The sequence below is a fragment of the Agelaius tricolor genome, unplaced genomic scaffold (genome assembly GCF_023055355.1).
Source record: "Agelaius tricolor isolate 1412-34295 unplaced genomic scaffold, bAgeTri1.0.p SCAF_14, whole genome shotgun sequence".
Lineage (NCBI taxonomy): Eukaryota > Metazoa > Chordata > Aves > Passeriformes > Icteridae > Agelaius > Agelaius tricolor.
In genome coordinates, this window is record NW_027269274.1 from 5,467,960 (window position 1) to 5,491,498 (window position 23,539).

At 37.8% G+C, this 23,539-nt stretch overlaps 1 protein-coding gene across 2 annotated transcripts in view; it reads left to right on the top strand.

The window, feature by feature from the left end:
• SUCLG2 (succinate-CoA ligase GDP-forming subunit beta) overlaps window positions 1-23,539 on the top strand; it is a 107,913-nt gene that overhangs the window by 33,780 nt on the left and 50,594 nt on the right. For both annotated transcript variants that reach the window (XM_071439381.1, XM_071439382.1), the window contains exons 3-7: window positions 13,493-13,592; window positions 13,722-13,812; window positions 19,777-19,929; window positions 20,890-20,979; window positions 23,396-23,492. In XM_071439381.1, coding sequence (XP_071295482.1) covers window positions 13,493-13,592; window positions 13,722-13,812; window positions 19,777-19,929; window positions 20,890-20,979; window positions 23,396-23,492 — 531 coding nt within the window. The remainder of the gene's footprint in view (window positions 1-13,492; window positions 13,593-13,721; window positions 13,813-19,776; window positions 19,930-20,889; window positions 20,980-23,395; window positions 23,493-23,539) is intronic.

Genomic DNA, 23,539 nt, shown 5'->3' on the forward strand with positions numbered 1-23,539 from the left:
CTGTTTATATCTTTAATAAATAAAACATGATTTATTGTTATAAGCTCATATTTACAAGAGGAGGAGATTAAAGTGTCAGCAGGAAAAACAGAAAGGAGGAATGTGAAAACTCTTTAAAACACACAAACTGAAAAACAACTTGAATAGCTTTTATGAGGTATATTAATTATCTTTTGCATAAATGTAAAAAGTTGAAAATTGTTATAAAAGTATTTGATTTTAATGTATTTTCACTTCTTTGAGAGAATTATTGTGTGGACATCAATTTTGTAACCATACTAAATGTTAATTCAATGGATATTAGAAGTACAAAACAGGCTGCATCTGACTCTGGCACACCCTTTGCAGGCAAATATTTTTGTCTGTGTGTTGTATATCAGTGTGTTGGGTCTTTACCCATGCAGGCAGAATGCATTTACATTTGGGACTCTGTGTTTGGCATGTCTTGGCATGGTAGGGATGCAAATAATGTACAGAATGCTCTTTTCAAATACAGATGGTCCCAAGTTTCAAGAGCAGCAACTGTAGCTGGCAGCTCTGGGACTTTTGGGAGTGTTTGCAGGGAAAGGCACTCTGCATTTGAAAAGCAGAAGCTTTAGACAGATGATTGGCACAAATGACCAGTGATTTATATGTTTAGGCCTATGATTTTTTTCCTCAAGCTCTGATTAGCTCCAAGACCTCCCCATTCTCATCAGGTGTGTCCAAGGAAAGTTTTGAAAGCAAATCCATTGATTTAAGGCCTTAAATTTGTGTGCCTGTGTAATAGCTCTGTAAGGCTGATGTCAATATTACACAATCAATAAAAATAGGTCTGTATGTTTGACCTGTGTAGATTTTGAGGCACTTCAAACTGCTTGCAGCTTGTTTATTGTGCAGTTAAATCTTGATTTGTGATAACAAAGTGCTCTGAATTAGGTGAGTGGTAAGAAGCCATGTTGGAAAATTATTATGATGGTAATGAAATGTGCCTGATTTTGTAACTGTGCTCATTTGCAAGATTTTTCTTTCTTTGTCTATTAATGAATTAATTGTGTAACAGGAGAGTTCCTGGGAGGTGTCAACAGAAAACTGGCAGCTCCACCTGCTCAGTCTGCAGTGCCATGGAAGTGTCATTGTGGTGCTTTATCACTTCACTTCTTAGACAGGAGAGCAGAGGTTGGTTTCAGCTCTCTGCTGAAAGTAATGCACTCTTCATTTCCATTTTTATTTGTTGTCCTGCTTCTTTTACTGGTCTGGGGCAGCTTTATGAAAAGCTTAGTGCATGGAGCACAGGTGACTGACCAGGGTGGCCAAGGTCAGAGCCTTGGATGTCTTGTTCTCTCTATCAACACCTGTCCTGCACTGCTGGCTGGAGCTTCCCTCCAGGGCTGCCCTGGACAGAGCTGTGCAACAGCCAATTCCTGGGGGAAATTACTTGAGTTCACACCAGCATCCTGGTATTCCTCTCTGCTGCCAGGTCCCTTGTCCCCCTGCAGCTTTGGTTTTTGGGTTACAAGCACAGGGACAGTGCTTTGCCCTGAGGGTGGGGGATCTTCATGCTTGTTTTGTCTTCTGGCTCGGCCCTGGGGTTCCACACAGGCTGCCCCAGAGGGTGGAGAATTTCATTTTACTCAGGCCATTGTTCTGTAACATACTGGGGTTTTGTTATGCCTCCTAATGTTTCCTTTGCTGAAAACTCAGGAAATTGTTGATATTTCAACCTTTCTGCAGGCTGCAGGTGAGTAGGACCTACTCTCAACTTAGTTGCTGATGCTTCAAAATTTCTTTAACAAATGCAGACTTGGTTCTGCAGAGACCAGCCAAGGTGATGTCAGAAAATCACCTTGGTGTTAGTCAATTGAAAGAAAAGGTGTGATTGTAGATGTTCAGTTTCAGATCAGTGGTAATAAAGCAACAGAAAATTATTATGTGCATTATCAGATTTGATTTCTCATATATCCAGAATACTTGGCTTTAAAACTGTAGTCCAGAGGCTTTGCATCTGATTTACTTTGAAGAAAAATCTATTAATATCACAAAAGCTACTTTTGTGATTAATTTGAAAAAATCTTTCCTTGTGAAACAAAGGAATTTGTACTGACAAAGAAAAAAATAGATTGTGTTAAAGAAGTGCACAAGAAAATACGAATGGTTTAGATTCATGTAGGTTTGTTTAGGACATGTGCTAATCTGTCTTAGGGGAAAAAATAGGAAAACTATGAGTCTGATTGGCAATTACTGCAATATCCTTGTCACTCTGAGATAAATGACTCTACAGCAAGATGGACAACTTTATTAGCAGTGTTCTGTAAAGTGCTGGTTTTCAGTATTTTTAAGAGTTAAAACATCAACAAGGTTTATAATGTCCCTTTAACCTCCTATTATTTAACATTTGGGTTTTCTAAGGAAGAACCATTTTTTATTTTTACTGTGGAATTGTCAAAACTCAACCACAGGGATTTTCTTGATCTTTTTCACTTGGGACTACGCTGGCAACCAAAAAGAATGTTACTGATTCTGGCTTTGCCCTGTAAGGCAACATCATTGAATTTGAATTCTCTTCCCTCTGTCCCCAGCCAGAAAACTCATTACAGCATGACTCTGGGAAGAATGGTGAAATGTATACCCAGGGTGAATTGGTTCATAAATTCAAGTCTTGAGATTACCTTGTAAGATGGACACTTTCCCATGGTTTTGTTGGATAGCTGCAACTTGAAATATGAAACATAGTTCTGTCATTGTATAGCCTTAATCAGATAATTAGTTACAGGCCACTTAAAAAGAGACCTTCAGGAAATACTTAATGAAGTATTAAGTATTTAATACTTAATACTCTCCCTGTTAATGAAGGAAAATGTGCACTTAACCCAGAGTTACTTAGGAAATTGTTGTCTTCTTTCAGACTGTATCAGTCTTCTCTGGCATAAAAGTGGTATTTTAGTTCAAAACTTTTCAAAGCAATTCTGAAAGGCAAAATGCACAAATAAGTGTGATTACCTTTGAGGTGCTGGATCCTGGCAAAGAGTTGTGGCTCTTCTGCTGAGGGAGCATCTGATTTTCTGCCATTGTGTGTCATGTTCTAGCTTGGCTTGAGTTGTGTAGGCTGTGCTCCAGGTTCTAGAAAATCTAGAGAGAATGTCAGTGTGAAATACCAAGGAAAGAAAGTGGAAGCAGTGGATTATCTAAATTGACTCACCCCTGAAGTGGATTGCACCAACTAATGTGTGTGTGTGTACGTATATGAACAAATATACTGTATATAAATGTATATCTGTGTCTATATATATAAATATATATATATGTCGTGTGTGTGCCAAAAACTCTTCCCATTAGGTTGACTTCCAGTAGTGGACAGCAGTAAAAGCAGTTATCTGAGTTATCCTAGGTGCTTTGAAGGAAATTTCTGCCATTACAGATGTTTTAGTAAAAAGACCATTCTGATGATGGAGGTAGTTTTTTATTTCCATTTTACAGCCAGAGACTTCAAGAGTTTATGTAACTTCAGGTGCTCAGATGGGACTCTCAGACCAAATTGCTCTCCAATCAGCACATACACAAGGTGTAATAAAGGGCAGGGAAGAAGGAGGTGGCTGTTCTGGAGTCATTCAGAGGAGCAGCTTGCAATGATCTGGAGTAGGCTGGTTTTTCAGCTGCTGTGTTGGGTACTGGGAATTCTTAGTCCCTGTAAATGACAAGGTAATTTAATTACTGGGAACCTGTAATGAGCTGACAGGCTCCCAGTCCAGTCCCAACCCATGGATTTCATTTCTCTGACTGGCAGAGCTCTGCCAGGTCCTTGTGGCTGGGCAGGAGCCATCCTGTTAGCAAATTCATGGAGTGGGTGAAGGTGAAGAGTATCAGTGTATCAGCACAACATGAGTTGTGCTACACAATTCATACAAGCTGCTGTTGTGGTGAAATTCCACTTCTAGAAGAAAAATCTTAATTGTGATCTTTGAGGCAGGCACTGTGATTGATTGTAACCTCCAGTGGCTGGTGTGGACCAGAAGTGTGTGAATGGGAAAAAGGCTGAGGAAGTGCTTGGAGCATCCTAGACATATGCAGACATTCCAAAGCATAATTTCCTTTATATCATTCCAAGCATATGTATTTTTATGGGCTTTTTTTTAGTGCCTAAAAATTAGAAAATAACTTTTAATTGTTGTTTATGAAGCACCATATGGCTGTCTGAAATTTTGCCTTCTTGTGGAATGAGGAAAATGAAATTAATAGGAAATCACACTCAGAAATCTATTATTAACTTAATGGAACTAACAGCTTGTCCAGTGTCCTCATACAGATCATGTTGTAGCTGCATATAATAAAAAGCAAATCCTTATAAAACCACTGAGAAAATGAAGTGGCAGAGAGAGGCCAAGCCAAAAAGCTGCATGTGTTGGTACTGGGCATGGTCATGAATGGCTCAGCTAACAAGCTACTGGTGAAAATCAAGAATACAACATGTATTTTCACAGTTGCTTTACCATGTGCTTGAAATAATTATATTTTCTTCTAGGTGGTTTATGAATTAAAGGTTTAACTCAGGATAAATATCTCTTGTCTTATATTTTATTTTCATCTTTCAAGCAGAAACTTGTTTAGTCCACCCAACTTAGTTGTTCAAAGTTCTGTGCCTTTTTTTTCGTGGCTTAACGTTCAATAAGTAATGGGAATACTTTAAACCTAATTTTTTTCTCTCTTAACCTGTCCTAATAGGCAGAGCTGAAACTATAAAGTTTGCATTATCTTGCTTCCACCAAACATGCAAAATTGAAGGCTCTTAATACAATGGTGTGAAAAAAGAATACACCACAATATAAAAATTACCAAGCTCTTAAAAGCACAGCGGGACTCTTTTCCCTCCTTATCTGGAACATTCCCTAAATTGCCTTTCTTCAAAATTTTTGAAAAGTGTCTGCAGATGATGTGATACTAAAAAAAAATCACAACACAAAAGAAATCTAGAAAAAATAGCCAAAACTTTTTTTTTTTTCCTTAGAAAGCTGATTAATAATGGCAGGGATGCAATGTTAGGGATATGTTCTGGTTGGGTTTATGTTGAATGTCTTGGCTGTATATGTGAGAAGGAATTATATAGGCTGGGTAATTTTATAAATCTGTAAAAATAACTTTGTTCAGGTAATACAGATTTGAAACTATGTTCTAAACATTTTTTTCAGCATTGAATCTAAATTAACCAGTGTATCATTGATCACTGAGATGGCCTTTTTATGGAGTAATTAAGTCTGCAATATTGAATTAGATATTAAAGATTCTTCTAATAGGTCTGCTCTTAACCTTTTTCCAGTATTAGATTATTTTGGCAATTGCTTCTATTTCACATATGTGATGAGTAAACAAAAACAAGAGGAGGTTGTGGGAGGTGAAAGTCAGGTATTTTGGGTTAGTTGTGGCAGGGGGTGGCAAATCAGTGTCTTGCTTCAAAATCAGGGCAAGGAGTCGAGGGCATATGTAGAATAACAGCTCCAAAGTAATACTTTTCAACTTTCTGTCTTTAGCACTACTGAGGCAGACATAAATTCTTCAATGTGATAATTTTCCCATCCAGATGTTTCCCAGATAATGACCAGTCTAGCATGATTCTCTTCAGAGGTTCAATAAATTATTTCAGCAATACATTGAAAACTTTGTACTTAATTCCACTGAATAAGTTGGATAATGAATCAGGCTACTGGAAGACATTTCAATCCTACTGGACTTGGCTCAGATCAAAATACTGCCAGATTTGCTATTCTTTTGTATGTTTCTAGTTTTGGATGTGGATTGATTTATTTATGGTCTAAATAGCAAAATGTGTGCTATCTAATGCAACCCTACACAATGAAACAAAAGTTAAGGGATACAAGGCTAAGAGCTAGAGCAGAATTGTATAACCAAAACTGTCTCTGGGAAAGAAATGTTAATTTTGCTAAAAATGTAAATTTTCAGCTGAGAGCTGTTCAGTATTTTCATTGCTTTGGGTAAAAATGCAAACTGTAGAAGAGATTTAGGTTTGGAGCTTCATTAAGAAGTTCTTCATGAAATGTGTCAAAGCCCCACTGAGGGAAATATTTATGCAGGCACCCAAATGCCAAGCTGGCATCAGTGTGTGCTTAGAATTAAGCAGATAACTACTACCTGTTAGATGAAAGCATCTGTAAATTGTTGTGAAGAGGAGAAATGACCACTGTGGTGGTGGTGAGTAAAGAGGTGAGGTGCCTTGAAGTGGGGCAGTGCATGCTCATGGGCACCTGCCAGGTCACTTTGTCCCAGCTTTTACAAGGCAGCAAGAGAGGATGAAACCCTTTGAAGGAATTTAGTCCAGGCCTAGTGTTGGCAGCCTTGCAGGAACTGGGTCTAAAGTTGATGCCCACTGAGATTTCTCCCTCTGAGCCTGTGGCCTGCTCCTCTCACTTCCCAAGGCCTTTGGTTTTCCAGCCTCCACTGTGTGATGCCCTCCACGTTTATTTAAGCTTTGGCTTCCATTTTAATGCTTCTTTTTAAGGATCCTGCTGGCATAGCAGGCCTGTGTGGAAAGACTGTGCTTGGCAAAGGGCTAATTATCAAGTCTCTGCTTGAACAGGGTTCACCTGTCACATTATGGATTTGTGAACACTGCTGAAAGTAGTGGTGGTAACATTGCAGTTGTCTTTATTCTCTGCATATTTTCAGATATGAAAGAGAGAAGGTTTAGAGTTTGTATCAGGAAAGAATTCCTTACCACCAGGGGGGTGATGCACTGGAACAAGTGACTGCCCCATCCCTGGAAGGGTCCAAGGCCAGGATGGGCTTGGAGCAGCCTGGGATGGTGGAAGGTGTCCCTGCCATGGGAGGGGTTGGAACAAGATGGGCTTTAAGGTCCTTTCCAAGCCAGACCATTTGTAATTCTACAATTCATATTAACAATTCACCTTAACTTGCTTTTTTACCATGTGAACGCCCTGGTGTCTGGCTTAGCTTTTTTATTTCATGCTCCATTTTTGAGACTATCTCCAACTACAACAACTCCTTTATGATTGAAAGTGAAGTGTGAGAAAAATTAATATGTGTGCCTTGGTTTATGTATTCTACACTACATACAATTTTTTCAAAATCATCTCTGCAGTTCAATAATGGATAAAAGAATTAGAATCAGTCAGAGAAGGCTTTGTATCTTTTTTTGCCTTACATATAATCAGAAAGAATGAAATTTTGAACACGTTCCAGGAAAGCAGGTGTGTGTATTGTTGCAGTGTTTGTTCCTAATGGCTGCTTGACTTCAACACTACAGATTGCATAGAGCCTGTTCTCTGAACTGTATTAAAACAAATTGTGTTATGCTATTCAGTCAAGAATTTAAGGCACAGTTGATCTGCCTGAGTCTGCTAACTTTAAAATATATTTTACTGAGGGGGGGCAGAAAAAGGTTTGCATGTTATTTTGGCAAGGAAGCTTTAAAAGGTAATTTTTTAGATTTTTTTTTTGTAATTTAAGGAAATGGGAAAGATAGAGAGAAATGTCTTGATAAGAATCTGTTCAAACTGACAAATTTTTGAATGAAAGTTTTAGAAATCAAGTCTTGTGATTTATTCATGTATGTAATACTTACAAGGAAAGCACATGATTTTGCATGCCCAGGTTTCTCAGTGCTTAACAGAGTATCCTTAGAAGCTTCCATGGTGGTATTGTCAGGTCATAGGGATTGTGACTAATACAGAAGGAAAAGTCTTCTTTGCTTGCTTTTGCAGCCTCTTTAAAATGAAGTCATCTGAAGAGGAGAAAAATAACATTGGCTTGGGCATAGTATAAAGGATATTTTGAAGTCTAAAAGTAGCAAGAATGGACCTACTGGGTATAATGAAGAAAGAACCCTGGATTCCTTTGCATGGATTTTTCTATTTTTGTTCAGTATTTACTATTTATATGCTGCAGGATGCCAGGATGACTGCAGGTTACAGAAACTGCCTTTCTCTGTTTTGCCCATAGAATGGATGTTGCTTTAGAGCTGGCAGAAAGAGCTTTTTCTCTCTTGTCAGTGAACTTCAGTGCTCTTCCACAAAAGAACAAATTTGTTCCTTTCCTGATTGAGTTTCAAACCACGTTTCCTCTCAAGTTTGTAAGCAAATGTGAAAATAGCTATTTTTCTAAGCCCTTTGTCTATTACAGAGGAAATTTATGTAAAAAATAATGAGAAGTTAGGTTTAAAAAGAAGCTGTTAAAGGCTGAAAAATATCAGAAGTAAGATATCCCATGGAGTTTGAATCAAGCACATACAATGAGCAGTTTCAATATGAGAACTGTTTCTTTTGGATCCCTGCCTTAGTGTGCATATTTTTCCATGCATTATAGTGGTGCTGCTGGATCTAGTGAGGCTCCCTTTGCTGTATAAGTAATTTATCAGGTTTAACTTACATGTAGGATGTGTGAATACTTGATTACTTTTACTCTGAGAGGGTTTAAGACTGCAATATTGAGAGTGAGCTTTAGCTTAGCTGATTTTATCTAGCCTTAAAATTTTTATCACTGATGAAGTGTGTAGTAATGGCTATGAAAGCAATTAATAATAGTAGTGACAGAATCAAGAGACTGACTAATTTATCATTATAGATTTTAATGAGGCCTATAATCTAGCAATAAATATACAATAGATTCAAAAGTATGGAATTATAAAAAGGATGATTTATTTAACTTTAATTCTAAACTAGTCTCCAAACCAAAGGTTGTAGAAAGTGGGCTTGTAAGAACATAATTCTTTTTGGTGTTATGGAGCAGAAGGATGAAAATAACAAAGGAAGAGAGTTTAAATTAAAATTAAAGGGGGGGAAAAATCATTGTTTATCTTCATTCAAAAGGCCTTTAAGCACAATAGTTTTGTAGGTGTGGGAGGTACCTTGTGGACAGCTTCTTTTTCATCTCAATCTGCTCACTTGGCAGAGCCTGGGAGCTGCCTTGGATGCTGCATCCCTGCAGCTCTCAGAAGATGGGCAGCAGTGGAAGTGGCAGCAATACTTGGGAAAAGCTGTCTCAGATTTCAGACCAAGCTGGTGTAAAGAAACCCAGATGTGAAAAGTTATTATAACAAATTTAAGATTCAGTGTTCATTATGGAAACTAAGCTTAGGTACTGGGTTAAAAGTGAAAATAATTTAGATGTCATTGCTTAATTGGATAGTTTGTCCTTAAAAGACCTTGCATAGAAAGATAGTTAGCCTTTTTGTAGCTTGTTAGTAGAATGCTGTAGAACTCAAGACTGTCCTGACTTTGCATTGTGCAGCTCCAGTGACCATGGGTTGCTCTCTGCTTTGCAGTGTGTGCTAAGCTCATTCTGAGAGGGATCAGGGCACATTCCAGGGTCACTCTGCTGCTGCTGCAGTGCTTACACTGCAGTCAGGGGTTTGCAGTGCACCCTTCTGTGCCCAGCTGCCTTACACTGGGGTAAAAATACATTGATGTAATGGTGGAGTGGGTTCTGCATTTTTAAAGAAGGCGCAGATAGTAATTAATTTATACAGAGCCCCTGCAGATAGAGAAGCCAGACCACTGAAAGTCTCATGGTGAGACAGAAATTTGATTAGGAATTCATGTGAGACCTCCTCCCTTTGTCCCAAGCTCCAATTCTGTAGTGTGGGAGGTCTTGTCAAAGCAGTCCTGAGTTCCCTCTGCTAGAAAGCCTTTTGTTCATGAGCAGGGGAGCTGTTCCCATACATCTCGTGTTCTTTACAGCAGTTTATTTTTGATAAGCTACAGCACATTTTAATGTAATTGTTAACATGCCTAATTTGCAGCCACACAGTCGTATCAATAATAATGGAAAGTTGTTCACAGGTAATAAATTAGCATAGCATATAACCAGCAGAACTCTGCTTCTCACTATATTGTTTCATGATCAAGAATTCAGTAGTTAAATATACACAGCAGTGGGCTGAGAACAAGCTGTTCATTTTTGCTGCAAGCAGTACCAGTGGACCAGAGTAATCATAGCTCCCAAAAGCAGGACTGATTTTATTGATTTTAAATAGGCTTTCATTACAGCACTGAGCTTATTCCAATTGCAAGGAGTATCACTGCTGTTTGTATTCACAGTGCTGGCTGAGGGAAGGAGAGATTTTGTTGGATGCCATGTAGAGGCTCTTTGTCCCTCAGTGTTCTATTCTGCCCTGCTGAAACGTCTGAATTTATTATAGAAAAATAAGTACTCAAGGCTATTTTCCTGTGTTTAAATTTTTTTAGATACATAGAGCCAGACCCTGTTCTCAAATTTTGAATTCTGAGTATTCTTCTGCGGAGTCAAGGTCTTGCTTATTTATTGGCATTTGACTTGGGGACCAGCTGTATTTTGGTTCCATTTTTTTTTAAAGGATTCTTTAGAAATCATGGAATCACTTTGCTTGGAAATGATGCTAAGATCACCAAATCCACCCATTTAACCCAATACTGCCCAGTCCAGCCCTTAAACCCATCTCTAACACCACACTTGCACCTCTTTTTTTTCCATAGATTAATGTAAAAAAGGCAAATAAGAGAGCTGCTCAGTCTGAGATATTAATGTATTCAGGTTATAATTAGTGAAGAACACATGCTGTTACCAGCAATGTGTCATTAATCTGCATGGAGCAGTTTGCAGCTATTTGTTGCTAAATTAGTGACACTTCAAAGCTGTCGGGTTTTTGTATTGTTTCTAATGATAAAAAAAAAAATTATAAATCTGTGACTAAAAACCCACATATGCACACTTAAGAAGCAGGCTGGTTTGTTATTTGGTTTTCTTTGGAGTTTTTGTGTTTGTTTTTGTGTTTTAATTTGCACCAGGCTGGTCAGTCAGTGGCCCTACACAGAAGTTGGTTGAAGCAGGCTGGTTTGTTATTTGGTTTTCTTTGGAGTTTTTGTGTTTGTTTTTGTGTTTTAATTTGCACCAGGCTGGTCAGTCAGTGGCCCTATACAGAAGTTGGTTGAAGCCTTAAAGCTGTTGAAAATGTTGTACTGTACTTTAAGGTGGTGTACAGGCATGTTGTTTGTGAGAAGTTTTCTTCAAATCCTTTATGTGTAACTACAGAATTCTGCTTAAACATTTTTTTCCCAGTGTTACCAGAACAGTTTGGAAGGCTATTAATAGAAATTAGTTACACCTTTCTGGTTTTAATGGGTTTAATACTGACTTAAAGTATGTTTTTTATAATTTTTTTTTCCTTAAACCTGGAGGTGAAGGTGAATTACTTCAAATATTCTAGCTCACCCCACATTTTTGTTTTGGCACAGTCTTTCATAACATAATTTGGGAATTCAGGCAGGAACAAACAAAAACTTTGTGGGCATTTCTAGAAATCAACTCTTTAAATAAGTTGGTGACATTAAGTAGTGAATCAACTTGGTAAGTACTGAATGATCAAGCCCAGTTACTGTAAAATGAGACCTAGATGGTTTATTTAATTTTAGAGAGTTTGGGCAAATAATTATGGAATTAAATTGCTTCCTGTTGGTTTCCTGCAGGGCATGAAGAACCTGCTGTACTGTGCTCTGCTGAGCTGCTGCATTGATTATTTCTTCAGGTCTAATCTTTACATGGCTGTGCTCACTTTCGTGTCCGTTTGTTTATGGGTTTGATAGTTGTTTTTCTGAAGCTACTCTATTGCCTTGATAGTTCTCTGGTGGATTATAAAAATGTACACATTAATTCCTTTCTCTAGCTTCATTTGTTGGAGCCCAGTGGAGATAATTGGTGTTCATGGAAGGTGGTGGTTGGGAATGAGGGTGATGATCACTCCCAGAACTGATACCAGCCATCACTGACAATCAAAGCTCACATTTTCAGGATGGCTGGAAGCTAAAATTGATTTAATTAAATGCTTACAGCATCTCTTAACAATACCATATTAGATTCTTTATCACAGCAGCTACTGTGATTTTTAGAGTTTGCTTCTGCAGGTTGAAAAGTGATTTATAGTTTTAATTCATCTTAATTTGTGTGCTTACGAAACGTTTTAGATAAAACTTTTTGTTGCATTTAAATTTCCTTGTTATCTGCCCTGCAGTGGGCATGAGTAATAGGGAGCCCAGAACATGAATATATTGGAATGCATGAAATATTTTCAAGGAGAATGCTTTTAAAGTTCAGAGTGATATATGTCAAAGTTACTGAATGGATAAGCATGTGGAGAAATTTTAGCCTCCAGAAGCTTAGAAATTAAGCATTTCTTTGTACAGTATCTGTGTTAAAAATAAGTATTAATAATAATAATAATAGTAACTACTACTGCGTTAAAGTACAATACCTGTGTTAAATGGAATATTTGTTTCATAATATTTATCCTATTCTAAGGTTCAACTTTTTTTTTGTAGCTGCTGAAATTTATTATACAGGCACTTTGAAATGATGCTGTGTCAGAGCTTGCCTGCACCAAAAATTGCTGCACCTCTAAACTTATATTTAATAATCTTTAAAATGTTTTTACAGCCTAGAAAGCCTGTATGTGTTTGATTGAAAGTATCTGTATCCTCTGTGCCAATTAAACAGTAAATTTGTCAATTTAACAACAAATTCTCATGTTTTCTTGGTACTTAGATAAAATATTATTGTCCGAGGTGTGACCTAATCCAAACACCACTGAAATCAGAGATTTCCACAGACTGCAGGAGAGGGTAACAATTCCAGGCACACTTAGTGATCTGGTCATATTAGGATTTTGCAAAGCAGCCAGCACTATTATGATGAATGTGCAAAGTGGCAGTGGGTGGTGCTAATAAACATCTTAAAGGCACCTGGGAGGTGTTCATGGTTCAAGAATTTGCTGTGATCTGGAGCTGCAGGGATGATGAATGATGGTTTGGTTTGGTTGGTTGTTTTCTTTTCCCTTTTTCCCCCCTGTTTGACTCTGTAAGGATGTAAGGATTGCTTTTGTTTGGAATGTAGGATATGGTGCAATTGCTTTTGTCACTGTTTTGCTGCTCTTTTGTGTTACTGAGACTGTGACACTCAAATTGCCAGAGATCCAGGTGATGCCTCACAGACAGATGAAATGTTTTCATTTCACAGCTCCTGCCTCTGCTCTGCACTCACCTGCCCTTTGGACATTGGGATTTCTTCTTTAAGAACCACATCCATGCATTTCCTTCCCCGTGTTCAGAGCAAGGAATGGAATTTATTTCCCTTGATGAGCATTGTTTTGTTGTGTATTCAAGACAAAATATGATCTGATTTATGTTTAAAAACCGTGCCGGTGTGTGAGCCATGGAGCTGGGCTGGTTGTGTGTGTGGTTTGTTGTGCAGGCCATGAAGCATTAACAGCTTGGTTCTGATCTCCACAATGACTTCTTTATCCCTCTGATAAGCTGTGTATCCCTTAAATTCCTTGAGCAATTCTTTTTTGGCGAGGTTGCTTTATAGAAGTGATGAATTTACTCCTCTTTTATTGCTCACTAGTTATAAACAACTTCTTGTTGGTTTAAGAGTCCAATCTGGAAATGCTTTTTGATCTCATACTAACAAGCTCAATAATTGACAAACCACAGAATTGCAATGTGTTTTTCTTTTACAGAGGCAAAGGAAATTGTTCTGAAGGCACAGATTCTGGCTGGAGGGAGAGGGAAAGGTATTTTCAATAGTGGATTGAAAGGAGGAGTCCATCTAACTAAAGAGTAAGTATTTTCAGTTAAAAAAACCAATAAATAAATTGCTTCTTGTATAATATTTAGGCTGTTTACAGTAGCTATGGACTGTTTCTTTTAATATTTTTCAGTAAACTAACATTTTTGCTTTGTTTGTAGCCCTAAGACTGTTGAACAGCTTGCTAAACAGATGATTGGGTACAATCTGTCAACCAAGCAAACTCCAAAGGATGGTGTGACAGTTAAAAAGGTAAGATTTTGGCCTCTTGAAAGTTGAAAACTATGTTCAGCTGCAATTTTGCATTAATAAGCTGGGATGTACAACACAGATTTTTTTTCCATCCTTTTCCAATTCCTGATTGATTACATCTAATTGATTAAAAAAAAAAAAAAGATGATGTTACTTCTGCAGTTCGTGTATATATTTTGTTCATCAATTTTGCCATACCCACTGATGGAAAAATAAATTGCTTTCTCAATGAATATTGAAAGAAATCCTTTGTCATAGGCTTATCTTTCAAAAAATACATATTAAATGGTGATACAGCTGCACTATAGCATTAGCTGTACATGCTTATTGACATTCTACTTACAGAAACAGTAGATACATGGTTCCCTTTAGTAATAATATTATTGTACTTAGTCACCCTCAGGTCTGTGCAAATCTTAACAGAGTGACAGATGAATCACAGAATGGTTTGAGTTGAAAGGAATATTTAAAATTCCTTCAGTCCTACCCCCTGCCATGAGCAGGGGCATCTTCAGCCAGATCAGGCTGTTCAGAGCCCCATCCAACCTGGCCTTAAGTGTTTCCAGGGATGGGGCATCCACCCTGCTCTGGGCAACCTGTGCCAGTGCCTCACCACCCTCATTGTAAAAAAATTCTTTCTTATTGTAGTCAAAATCTGTCTTCTTTAGTTTAGAACCACCTTGACTTATTGCAACAGGCCCTACTAAGAATTTTGTCCCCATTTTTATTGTATGCCCCCTTTAAGTATTGAAAGGTTAGCATGAGTTTTTTTCTCAATTGAAAAAGTGTCTGAACAGTAGATTTTTTCTACTTGTTGCAGATTCAGACTAAAATATGTTCATGGGAGTGGTTGAGGTACCAGATAACCATGGGAATTCATTTTCCAGTGGTGGTGCTTTCTTCAAGGCACCAGGATTCACTTCAACATAAATTATTTGCTCTGTATTGGCCTAAATAAGGGAAGCAAAGATTCAGCAAGAGTCTCCTTCAAATTAGTAAAATTCTTTGAGTCAGGAAATCCTGGCAATTGTCTATCTGCTGTATCTGTTTTTATCTCTTGCTTTGTTTGACTGAGCAAGAATCCTCATACAGGTAAGTAGTCAAGAGCCACACTCAGTCTGATGCCAGGAAATAATTTGGCATGAGCTGAAGGAGCTGCAGTTCACATTTAATATCCTGTGAACAGCTTGGTGTATTAGCATAGAAGGGGAAGGAACACCTGTCTAGAAAGATCCTGTCTAATGAGGGTGGAGGAAGGGGTTCAGGCAGTTCTTCTCTTGGGGAGCAAGGAGAGCAGATTTCCATCCACTCCTGAGAGCTGTTCTTAAAAAACAATACCATATATTAAAATAGGAGACTCAGTGTTACCATTAAGGCATGTCTGTCAGAGATCCTGATAATACTAAGGATATAAGATGGGATGTACCTTTTCCATATTAAGGCACTCTGCTTGGGAAAATTAGTATTGTAAAAGCAGCTTTCCTTTATAAGTTCTTTGTTTTTATTCTTTTTCCCTAGTTGGCCTGCCTTGAATACATCCATACAAAAATTCTACTTTTCTGTCAAAGTGCAAGCCTGTTCATCATTGACAGATTCAGTTATGGAACAGAAACTTCTAATTTTCTTTGGAATTGACAGAAATGGAAGAAGGGCATGGATGTTGGGAGGGGTTTGACATGGATTATTCAAAAGATCTATATTAGGATGACTTTTGTGCCATGTAGCTATAGAATATTTAACCTGTGGTTCCTTTCTCCCCCTCCACATGTTGTGTGAATGAACAGTGGGCAGGACCAAGCAGCTGGGGCTGGATGAAGTTTAAGGTGAAGTTTGCACTACTGAGCTTCAGATATTCATTTTGGTGGTACAGGATTGTGCACAGCCTTGAGAGACTGTGAATTTTTCCTTTGCTGTAGAGTTCCAGGGAAACTGGTATTTTAATGCTGATCCATGATAACAATGTAATGCTTTTCACTGGGAGAAGCTGATGATTTGCTCATAGACTTTCATCCTGATTACAGAGTTGACTTTTAAAAGTATGTTGGCTTTTTAACTACTATGTTTTATATTTTTTTGGCATTGAGTTCTTGGTTCTTAGTAATTAATGCTAAGAGCATACACCCTGCTTTAAATTAATTCAGTTTATCCAATGTTATGCTTATTAGATAGTGAAGAAAACATGTTTAAAATTATGCACTACTTTATCAAAAAACTGTCTCCCAGCAGAATTATGTCTGTTTTAAAAGAATTTCTCATTTACAAAGTTAGCTCACATTAGGATATTAAAGGTAGTTAGAGGAGCTGAGGCACTCAGGTTTGTGGTGTCAGGACTAAAAAATCAAACACTGACATTTTAATCAAGGGGCAAACTACAGTAATATTATTAAACATGTACATTTAGCTAAGTCTGAGAGATCATTTAATGCAGTGGGAATGTAATGCACCGAAAATGCTGGGCAGGCTTTTTGGGCTTGCTAAGGGCAGTGGGGAAGGTGAGAACAAATCACTGACATTTTTCTATTTCAAGGCACGTACTTTCTCTCTGCATGTGTGGAAGAGTTTGTGTTCTACATGTACTTAAGGAAAATTGCATTTCAGGAAGAAAAGGATTTGGGCTTTTTAAACTTTTCAATGTTCTGGAAAGTTTGAGTGGTTTAAAAAAATAGGTAATAAGCATTTTTCAGAAGGAAAATATTTATTATGTTACTTTCTGTGAGGCAATAAATGAGCTAGTGTCAAGTCAGGGAGTGGAAATCATGTACCTTTTACATCTATTTGTAAGGAAGTTATAAAAGGTAGAAATTTTCTACAATTAGAATAATTATGAAACAGAAAATGATGGTTTTGGCTTTCTTTCTCAGCTTGTGCACCTGCCGCAGAATTTAAAGTGTGTTTGTTCCTGTTCAGATTGATGTTTCTCAAATTAATAGCAATCTCTTCAATTCCCTTATAACTTGGAACCTGTTTTTTGAGTTTACATAAAATCCTCTTATGGCATTTGGAATTTGGAGAGCCTGGCTATCTGTGATGACAGTCTTCTCTTATCATGACAACCTGAGAATTCACTACCTGTGTTTTTCTCTCCAAGCAATAACAGAATGAACATTTTGCATATTTGATTCTGTTTAAGAAAAGCTGTTACAGTTACCCTCATGACATTAGATGTGTGACTTAAACTTTTAGGTAAAGATTTGTTACAGAGAAGGAAAGCTTGAAGTTGTCACGAAGTTTAAATGAAAAGTGATTTTTCCCCAGGCCATTTTAAATATAAATATGATATGGTAAACAGATAATGATGTGTCATATTCTTTATCAAAAGCAAAACAGACAAAATGTGAGAAGAGTCAACAGTCTGTAGATTCAATTTCACTGTTCTTAACTGTTCATCAATGTGTTTGCATTAGTTCTGTTGTGTGAGTGATAGGTAAACTTAAATGATATTTAAAGACCTGGAACACCAATTTCCTTGGCTTTGCTCTGCATCAAATGGGAAGGATGGTGAATGAAAGTTATTTTGTTGGGAGGAATTAGAGATATTTCACAATCTGACAATTTTTGCTCTAAGGTTGCCTACTGCAAAGTAGACTCTCAGTAGGTTTGTGAATTAAGACAGAGAAGTATCTGATGATGTTGAGATTGTTAATTAGCAACAGTGAGGACAATCACTCAGGCTGGAAGTCTCAGTTGAAAATACCTGATTTAATAATGTCAGTTCCACCTGCTGTGCCTGCAAATGTATTCCTCAAAACTTGTTGAGTGTATTCCCATCCTAAGTCTGGCCCTGACCCTGAGCTCTGTGGAAACTGAACATCTCTGACATGATCCAGTAGGACCAGTTGGTTTTATCTGACTTATGTCTAAAGCAACTGACTCACATTTTTCAGATACATTGATGCAGGATATGTAAGAAGGTGAAAACATGGATGCAGGTAAAAATAGTAGCAAAATCAAGGATGCTTTCCGTACCCTTGCTTGTTAATTTGACAAAGCTTGGCAGGTAGCCAAGCTATGTCTCTGAAGTTGTCTTTTAGCATCCCTCTGTAGTAGACTAAAATAGGCAGATGCTTTTAAGTAGTACAGTAGTTTTCTGCATTCTTGGTTCTCTCCTTCACCTTGCTTTCTTTACTTTCCTTTTGAACAGTTGTTTATTTGAACTATTCCTTTACATCCCCCTATGTTGTGTGAATAAAGTGAGGTAAAAGTAGAAGGAAACAAAATTACTGTAAAGCAAGTTTCTTCCAAGTCAAAAACACCATAAAGAAATTTCATCTTTCCTTCAATTCTGAGCATCGATGGCTTTATTTGATTTCTTGTTTCTTACATTTTTCCCCCCCCTTCTCTAATACCTACTGCCTGGCAGAAAGTCCCTGCATTCTTTCTTATGTTCTCTGGAACAGACTGTCAGAAATGTGACTTGGGTGAAAGTATAGTGCATCTTTCTTGTTTATAGTCCTTGAACTATGAAAACCCAGAAATACTCATTTGATGGAGCACCTTGTGCCAGGTAGGCAGAGTTTTAGGGCTGCAGGTACAAAAATGCCTCTTGGATCTGCTGACTGAGAGAATGAATTTCTCCTTGTGTTATATTCAGTGATGATCATTGTCTGCAGTCATTGTTCAAAACTGTCACTTCAAAACAGACTGTGTCAGAAAGATGTTGCCACCTAATGCTTCTTAATTATATTAATATTTGGGAAGTGATTTTCCTGATTTCTACCACTCCCATTGAAAGATGGGAATTAGTAGCTCTCTTAAGGAAGAATGTAATTCTAATTAAATTGCAGAGGTGGCTGCTTCACTTTCAGATTGAAAAACAAAACTGTAGTGCAGAGCAGAACTACAGTCTTTGAAACTTTGATTGTAGCATCTGTTATGATCACAGGAAACAATTATTAATGATCATGTGCAGATTTTTTCCTGAAATTAAGAATATTTTTGGGAAATTTAGTATTCTTATAGTGAAACAGTTTTGTGAGTCCTTTGCAAGTGTAAAACTACTCAGTCTCTGAAATTGCTTCGATAGCTGTTGTTAATCTATTGCAGAAACAGTTCAGGTGAGGAGGGAGGTTCTGTTATTGTAATACTAAAATGGAAAGGACCTTGTCTTGTTTTGGGGAGGGGGGGAAGAAATTGTAGCAAAGACTTTATATGGCAAATTTTTGACACTTTTACTGTGGTGCTTGTAGATTCCAGACATGGGATTTGAATCATCTTTCTGTTTGTGCTGTGGTGTCTGTCAGATACTGGTACAAAATGGCTCTGTAGCTTATAGTAATAAATAGAAAAACAAATATCTGTGTTTCTAGATTGTGCCAGTATCTGAAGGACACACATCTGCTCAACTCTCTAAATTGAAAGTAAAAAGCTGGATGGCAGAATTACCTGTGAAACCCTTTTGTTAGGAAATACCTGGGCTGGACAGGAATTCAGTGCAGAGATTGTAAGGGTTGAGTGGCCTTTGGTCAGAATAAGGGAGAGAAATTAAGCCTGGGGATTTTCTGGTGAGGAACAGCACTGCTGGTGAGATGCAGCCAAAAGCCAACATTCCAGTCCTTCTGTCTGTGTGATCTGCACACCAGGTCCTTTGGGATCCAAGTCTTTCTGGAGACAAGAATTACTGGCCTGAGAATCAAGAATCATCCCAAATTATTGGGATTAAAAGGTAATATAGAGGTCTGCAGTGTGGACAGGGCAGCAGCAGGAAAAACCCCAGCACCGAGGTGTTCCTGGTTTATATTCCTCACTGAATGCCCCAGTGAAAAGAGCAGCATTAGAGGAGTCTCTTACTTAAGGAGAGATCATTTCTTGGGAACAAGGTCACAGGGTTGGAGTACTGCAGTAAAAGCAGTGAGACCAATGCTTCTCTTCAGGGTAGCAAGTATCAAACTGCTGCATTCTAAGGCAAAGCAGAAGGACCAGTCAGAACCACTAATGCTTTCTTTTCTTCCCTCTCTGCATTTTTAGGTGATGGTTGCAGAAGCACTGGATATTTCCAGAGAAACATACTTTGCCATTCTGATGGACAGAGCCTGCAATGGACCTGTCATGGTTGGCAGTCCACAAGGTGGTGTGGACATAGAAGAAGTTGCAGTAACTAGCCCAGAACTTATCTTTAAGGTATTGGAGTAATGTTCTGCAATAACGTTTTTCCCAGTCAGTTATTCAAAAGAATATTTTCCCCCCTTTCTCCTCCCATTTTTCCTTCTTACCTGTAAAAAGGAGACAGGAAGAACCATAAAATAATGTTTCATCAAATACAGGATCATACCTGTCATCTAGTAAATGAAGCACATTTAACATCTGATTTTACTAGAATTTTTCAATTAGAAAAAGATCTTAAATCTGGCTGTTATGTGATATGTTAAACTTCATATCTGAAATGTTTTATGAGTGAGTTTCACTTTCAGGAAAGTACACTGTTTTTTCTCAGGTGGGTTGGTGCCAATATACTTATTGTTTCTGTGGCTGTTTTTCTCTAATTGACAGAGTTGTTAATTATTTTTTTGTACCTGCAAGACTTTTGCATCTGAAATACAACTGTTGTAATTGCTTTCTTAATGATGACTACACTGAAGTATTTTTTAAGTTACTGTGGCAAGATAATGAGTAGACAAGCTATTCAGCTGAGAAAATAATTGATACTATCAAGTATAATTATTCAAAAAATTGTAAAAATATTTAATGTGCACTTAAAAATCATATAAACTTTACAGTGTTACTGGGCAGTGACACTCATTGCCTTGAAAATATTCCAGAATATGTCATAAAAATTAACAGACTAAATATTCATCAATGCCATCTGTACAGTAATTAAAAGTGAAAACTGGTGTCACATTCTCTTGTCAGCATGCCACCCTGAAGAGTTATATATTTTTTGGAAGGACTGTTTCATAGTCAGTGTGGTAATTATAACATCCCCTATAGGCAGCTGCTATAGCCTCAGTCTCGGGGAGCCTTGGCAAACAGCCAGGCTTTAATTACTAATTTGCACATGTACACTAAGTGTTTTCCTTTTGAAGCTATAACCCTCCATTCTGATTGAATATTTAGTTATATTCATCCATGTTACTGTTGCAGGAGGAAATAGATATTTTTGAAGGCATAAAGGATCATCAGGCATTGCAGATGGCAAAAAATTTGGGATTCCAAGGACCTTTGCAGCAGCAGGTAACTTGACTCCACTCCCTGGCTTTAGGCTGAGGGCTTTTTAGCCCAGCTCTATGTTAAATGTTTTCCAATAGGAAAGGCCACTTGGAAAGGCCAAGTGTCCATTAAATCAGCATCATTTTGACATTCTAAATACTAAATTGCACTATGTAATTGTCATTAGGCTTTAGCATTTTGAATAAGCTCCTTCTAGTTTTAAAGTGTGAGTCCCTTGTCTTTGAAGGAGTTGATGGCAACATGCTGTTCCACCATGTGGGATTCCTTTGTTTCCACTGGAATCCCACTGGAGCTCTGTGACTGCTATGGGTAGAGATGGTTTTGAAAATTGACCCTAAAAATAAGGAGAAATAAAAGTGTATCTGGCTGTGTGATTGGAACCTTTTAAAATTTTTTTATTCTTCAACTCAAAAACAAAAGGCTGACAGCGTATTGTATTTTCAGTATCTCTTTTCTATATGTATATATATTTTGAATATATACATATATTTGCCTTTGTGCATCATTTTGGAGAGAAGAAAGCTCATTTAAGCTGGCCTTTTTTTTTTCTGAAGTATGAAACTCATTTTTGTAGAACTCCTTTATTATTAATTCAGTGGTTTTAATTCTTTTCTATCCTAACATGCAATTAACAAATGCATAATGATTAAGTTGATTAACACACATTTGAAGATTTAGCTGTATATATAATGAGGAGGAATGATTATGTAGAACCTTTCAACCCTTGAAGAGTTCTGGTACTTAATAATTAACAGCAAATATGTATGGACTTTTAAACAACACATTAAAATAATGCTGCAGGAATGCATTTCTTCCCTCATGTAGTCAACTAAAAGGAATTTACTGAAGCACAGGGACGCACTTTTTATCCAGACAAATCCTGGTATTTACTTATACATTCTCTAGTTCTAGGCTGGGATTTTCTGCTTGAAGAGGCTCAGTTCTTATAGACCCTGAGAAAGGGAGGCATTGACATTAAGCTGCCTGATTCAGAGAGGTGCTGAAAGATGGAGCAGCCTTTAATAAAAGTGCAGTGATTCTGGTGTTCTGGTGCCATTGCAGCTGAGCCCTGTGGCAGCAGCAGCTTTCCAGGTGGCCCAGAGCCAGCGTGGGGGTCATGGTGGGGCTGCCTCCCCAGTGTCACTGCTGAGAGCTCCCCCCTGAGCTCTTGGGGTGCTTTGTCAGGGTTGGTGCCAAGGAAGCTGCTGCACATGTACAGCTGATGGGCTTTTTAAGGTCAAACCCACTGAGAATGCTTTGATAACTCTTGAGGAGGGCAGGCTTCCTGAGGAATTTGTGCTGCTTCCCAGCTGTGACTCTTTAAAGAATCTTATCACAGAATCACAGATTAATTTAGGTTGGAAGGGACCTTAAAGAACATCCAGTTTCAACCACCCTGCCCTGGGCAGAGGCACCTTCCCCTAGATCAGGTCACTCAAAACCCCATCCAGCCTAGCCTGGAACACTTCCAGAAATGGGGACTTCACAACCTCCCTGGGCAGAACTGGGATTGGGGTTGAGTCTTTCCACTTGTAATGTTTTCTTTTTCATGACTGACCTCGTAGGGGAAAGCTGACTTATGCTTTCTTTGTTCTAATTCATTTCACTTATCAGGAGAGGTCCCAAGGATTTTTGGGTTGTGTACTTCAGTTAGCTGATCAGTAATGAGAGGGAAAAAATTGAGTGGTTCTTTATTAGTGCACTTCATCTGCAAACTTATTTCAGCTAATAGGTTCACAGTGTGTAATGAACCAAAGGGATTTTTTAATACGCATTCATGTTGCTGTTTTTAAGTAGTTCTATTAGTGGAAAAATATTGAAAGAACAAAAGACTTGGAAATTAGTAGTCAGTGGTGATATTTTCAGCCATGGAATCAGCCATGGAGTAGTAGGGAATGAGCAAGAGTATCTTGTCATGAGTAAACAAGCATGCTTCAGATGTGAGTTCTTCAAGAAAAAATTTTCAGACTGATGTAGGAAGGAGAAATAGATATTTTTTCTGAAGTCACCAGTGTGCACAAACTACTTGGTGTTTTCTGACTTTAGACTGATTAATGTGAATGCAACTCAGATCTTGGTGTACCAGAGAACATTTCATTATGCTGGTGCCTTCAGTCGCTTCCCAAATTAAACTTTTCATAGTAATTGCACTGTCTATTTTGTACAAAATCTCCCGTTCTTGTAGTCTTTAAATGCACATTTAGTAAATCTTACACAGTATCATAACAGTGATATGCATTATAACAGTGTAAGACACTATGTGAATATGGTTAAGAAAACAGAAATAAAAGCAGTAATTATCTAGAGTTACTGTGCAATGTAATACTTTAAAAATAGTCAATAATGGTCTACCTTTGCCTTGAAAACACAAACTTTTGTTTTTCTGTGTGGTAATTGTAAATCATTTGATCACATTTAGGCAGCAGATCAAATTAAGAAGCTGTATAATCTTTTCTTGAAAATTGATGCCACTCAGGTTGAAGTCAATCCCTTCGGTGAAACTCCAGAAGGGCAAGGTAAGAAATTGAAGGAAACAAATGAATGCATTATAATTCTTTATTTA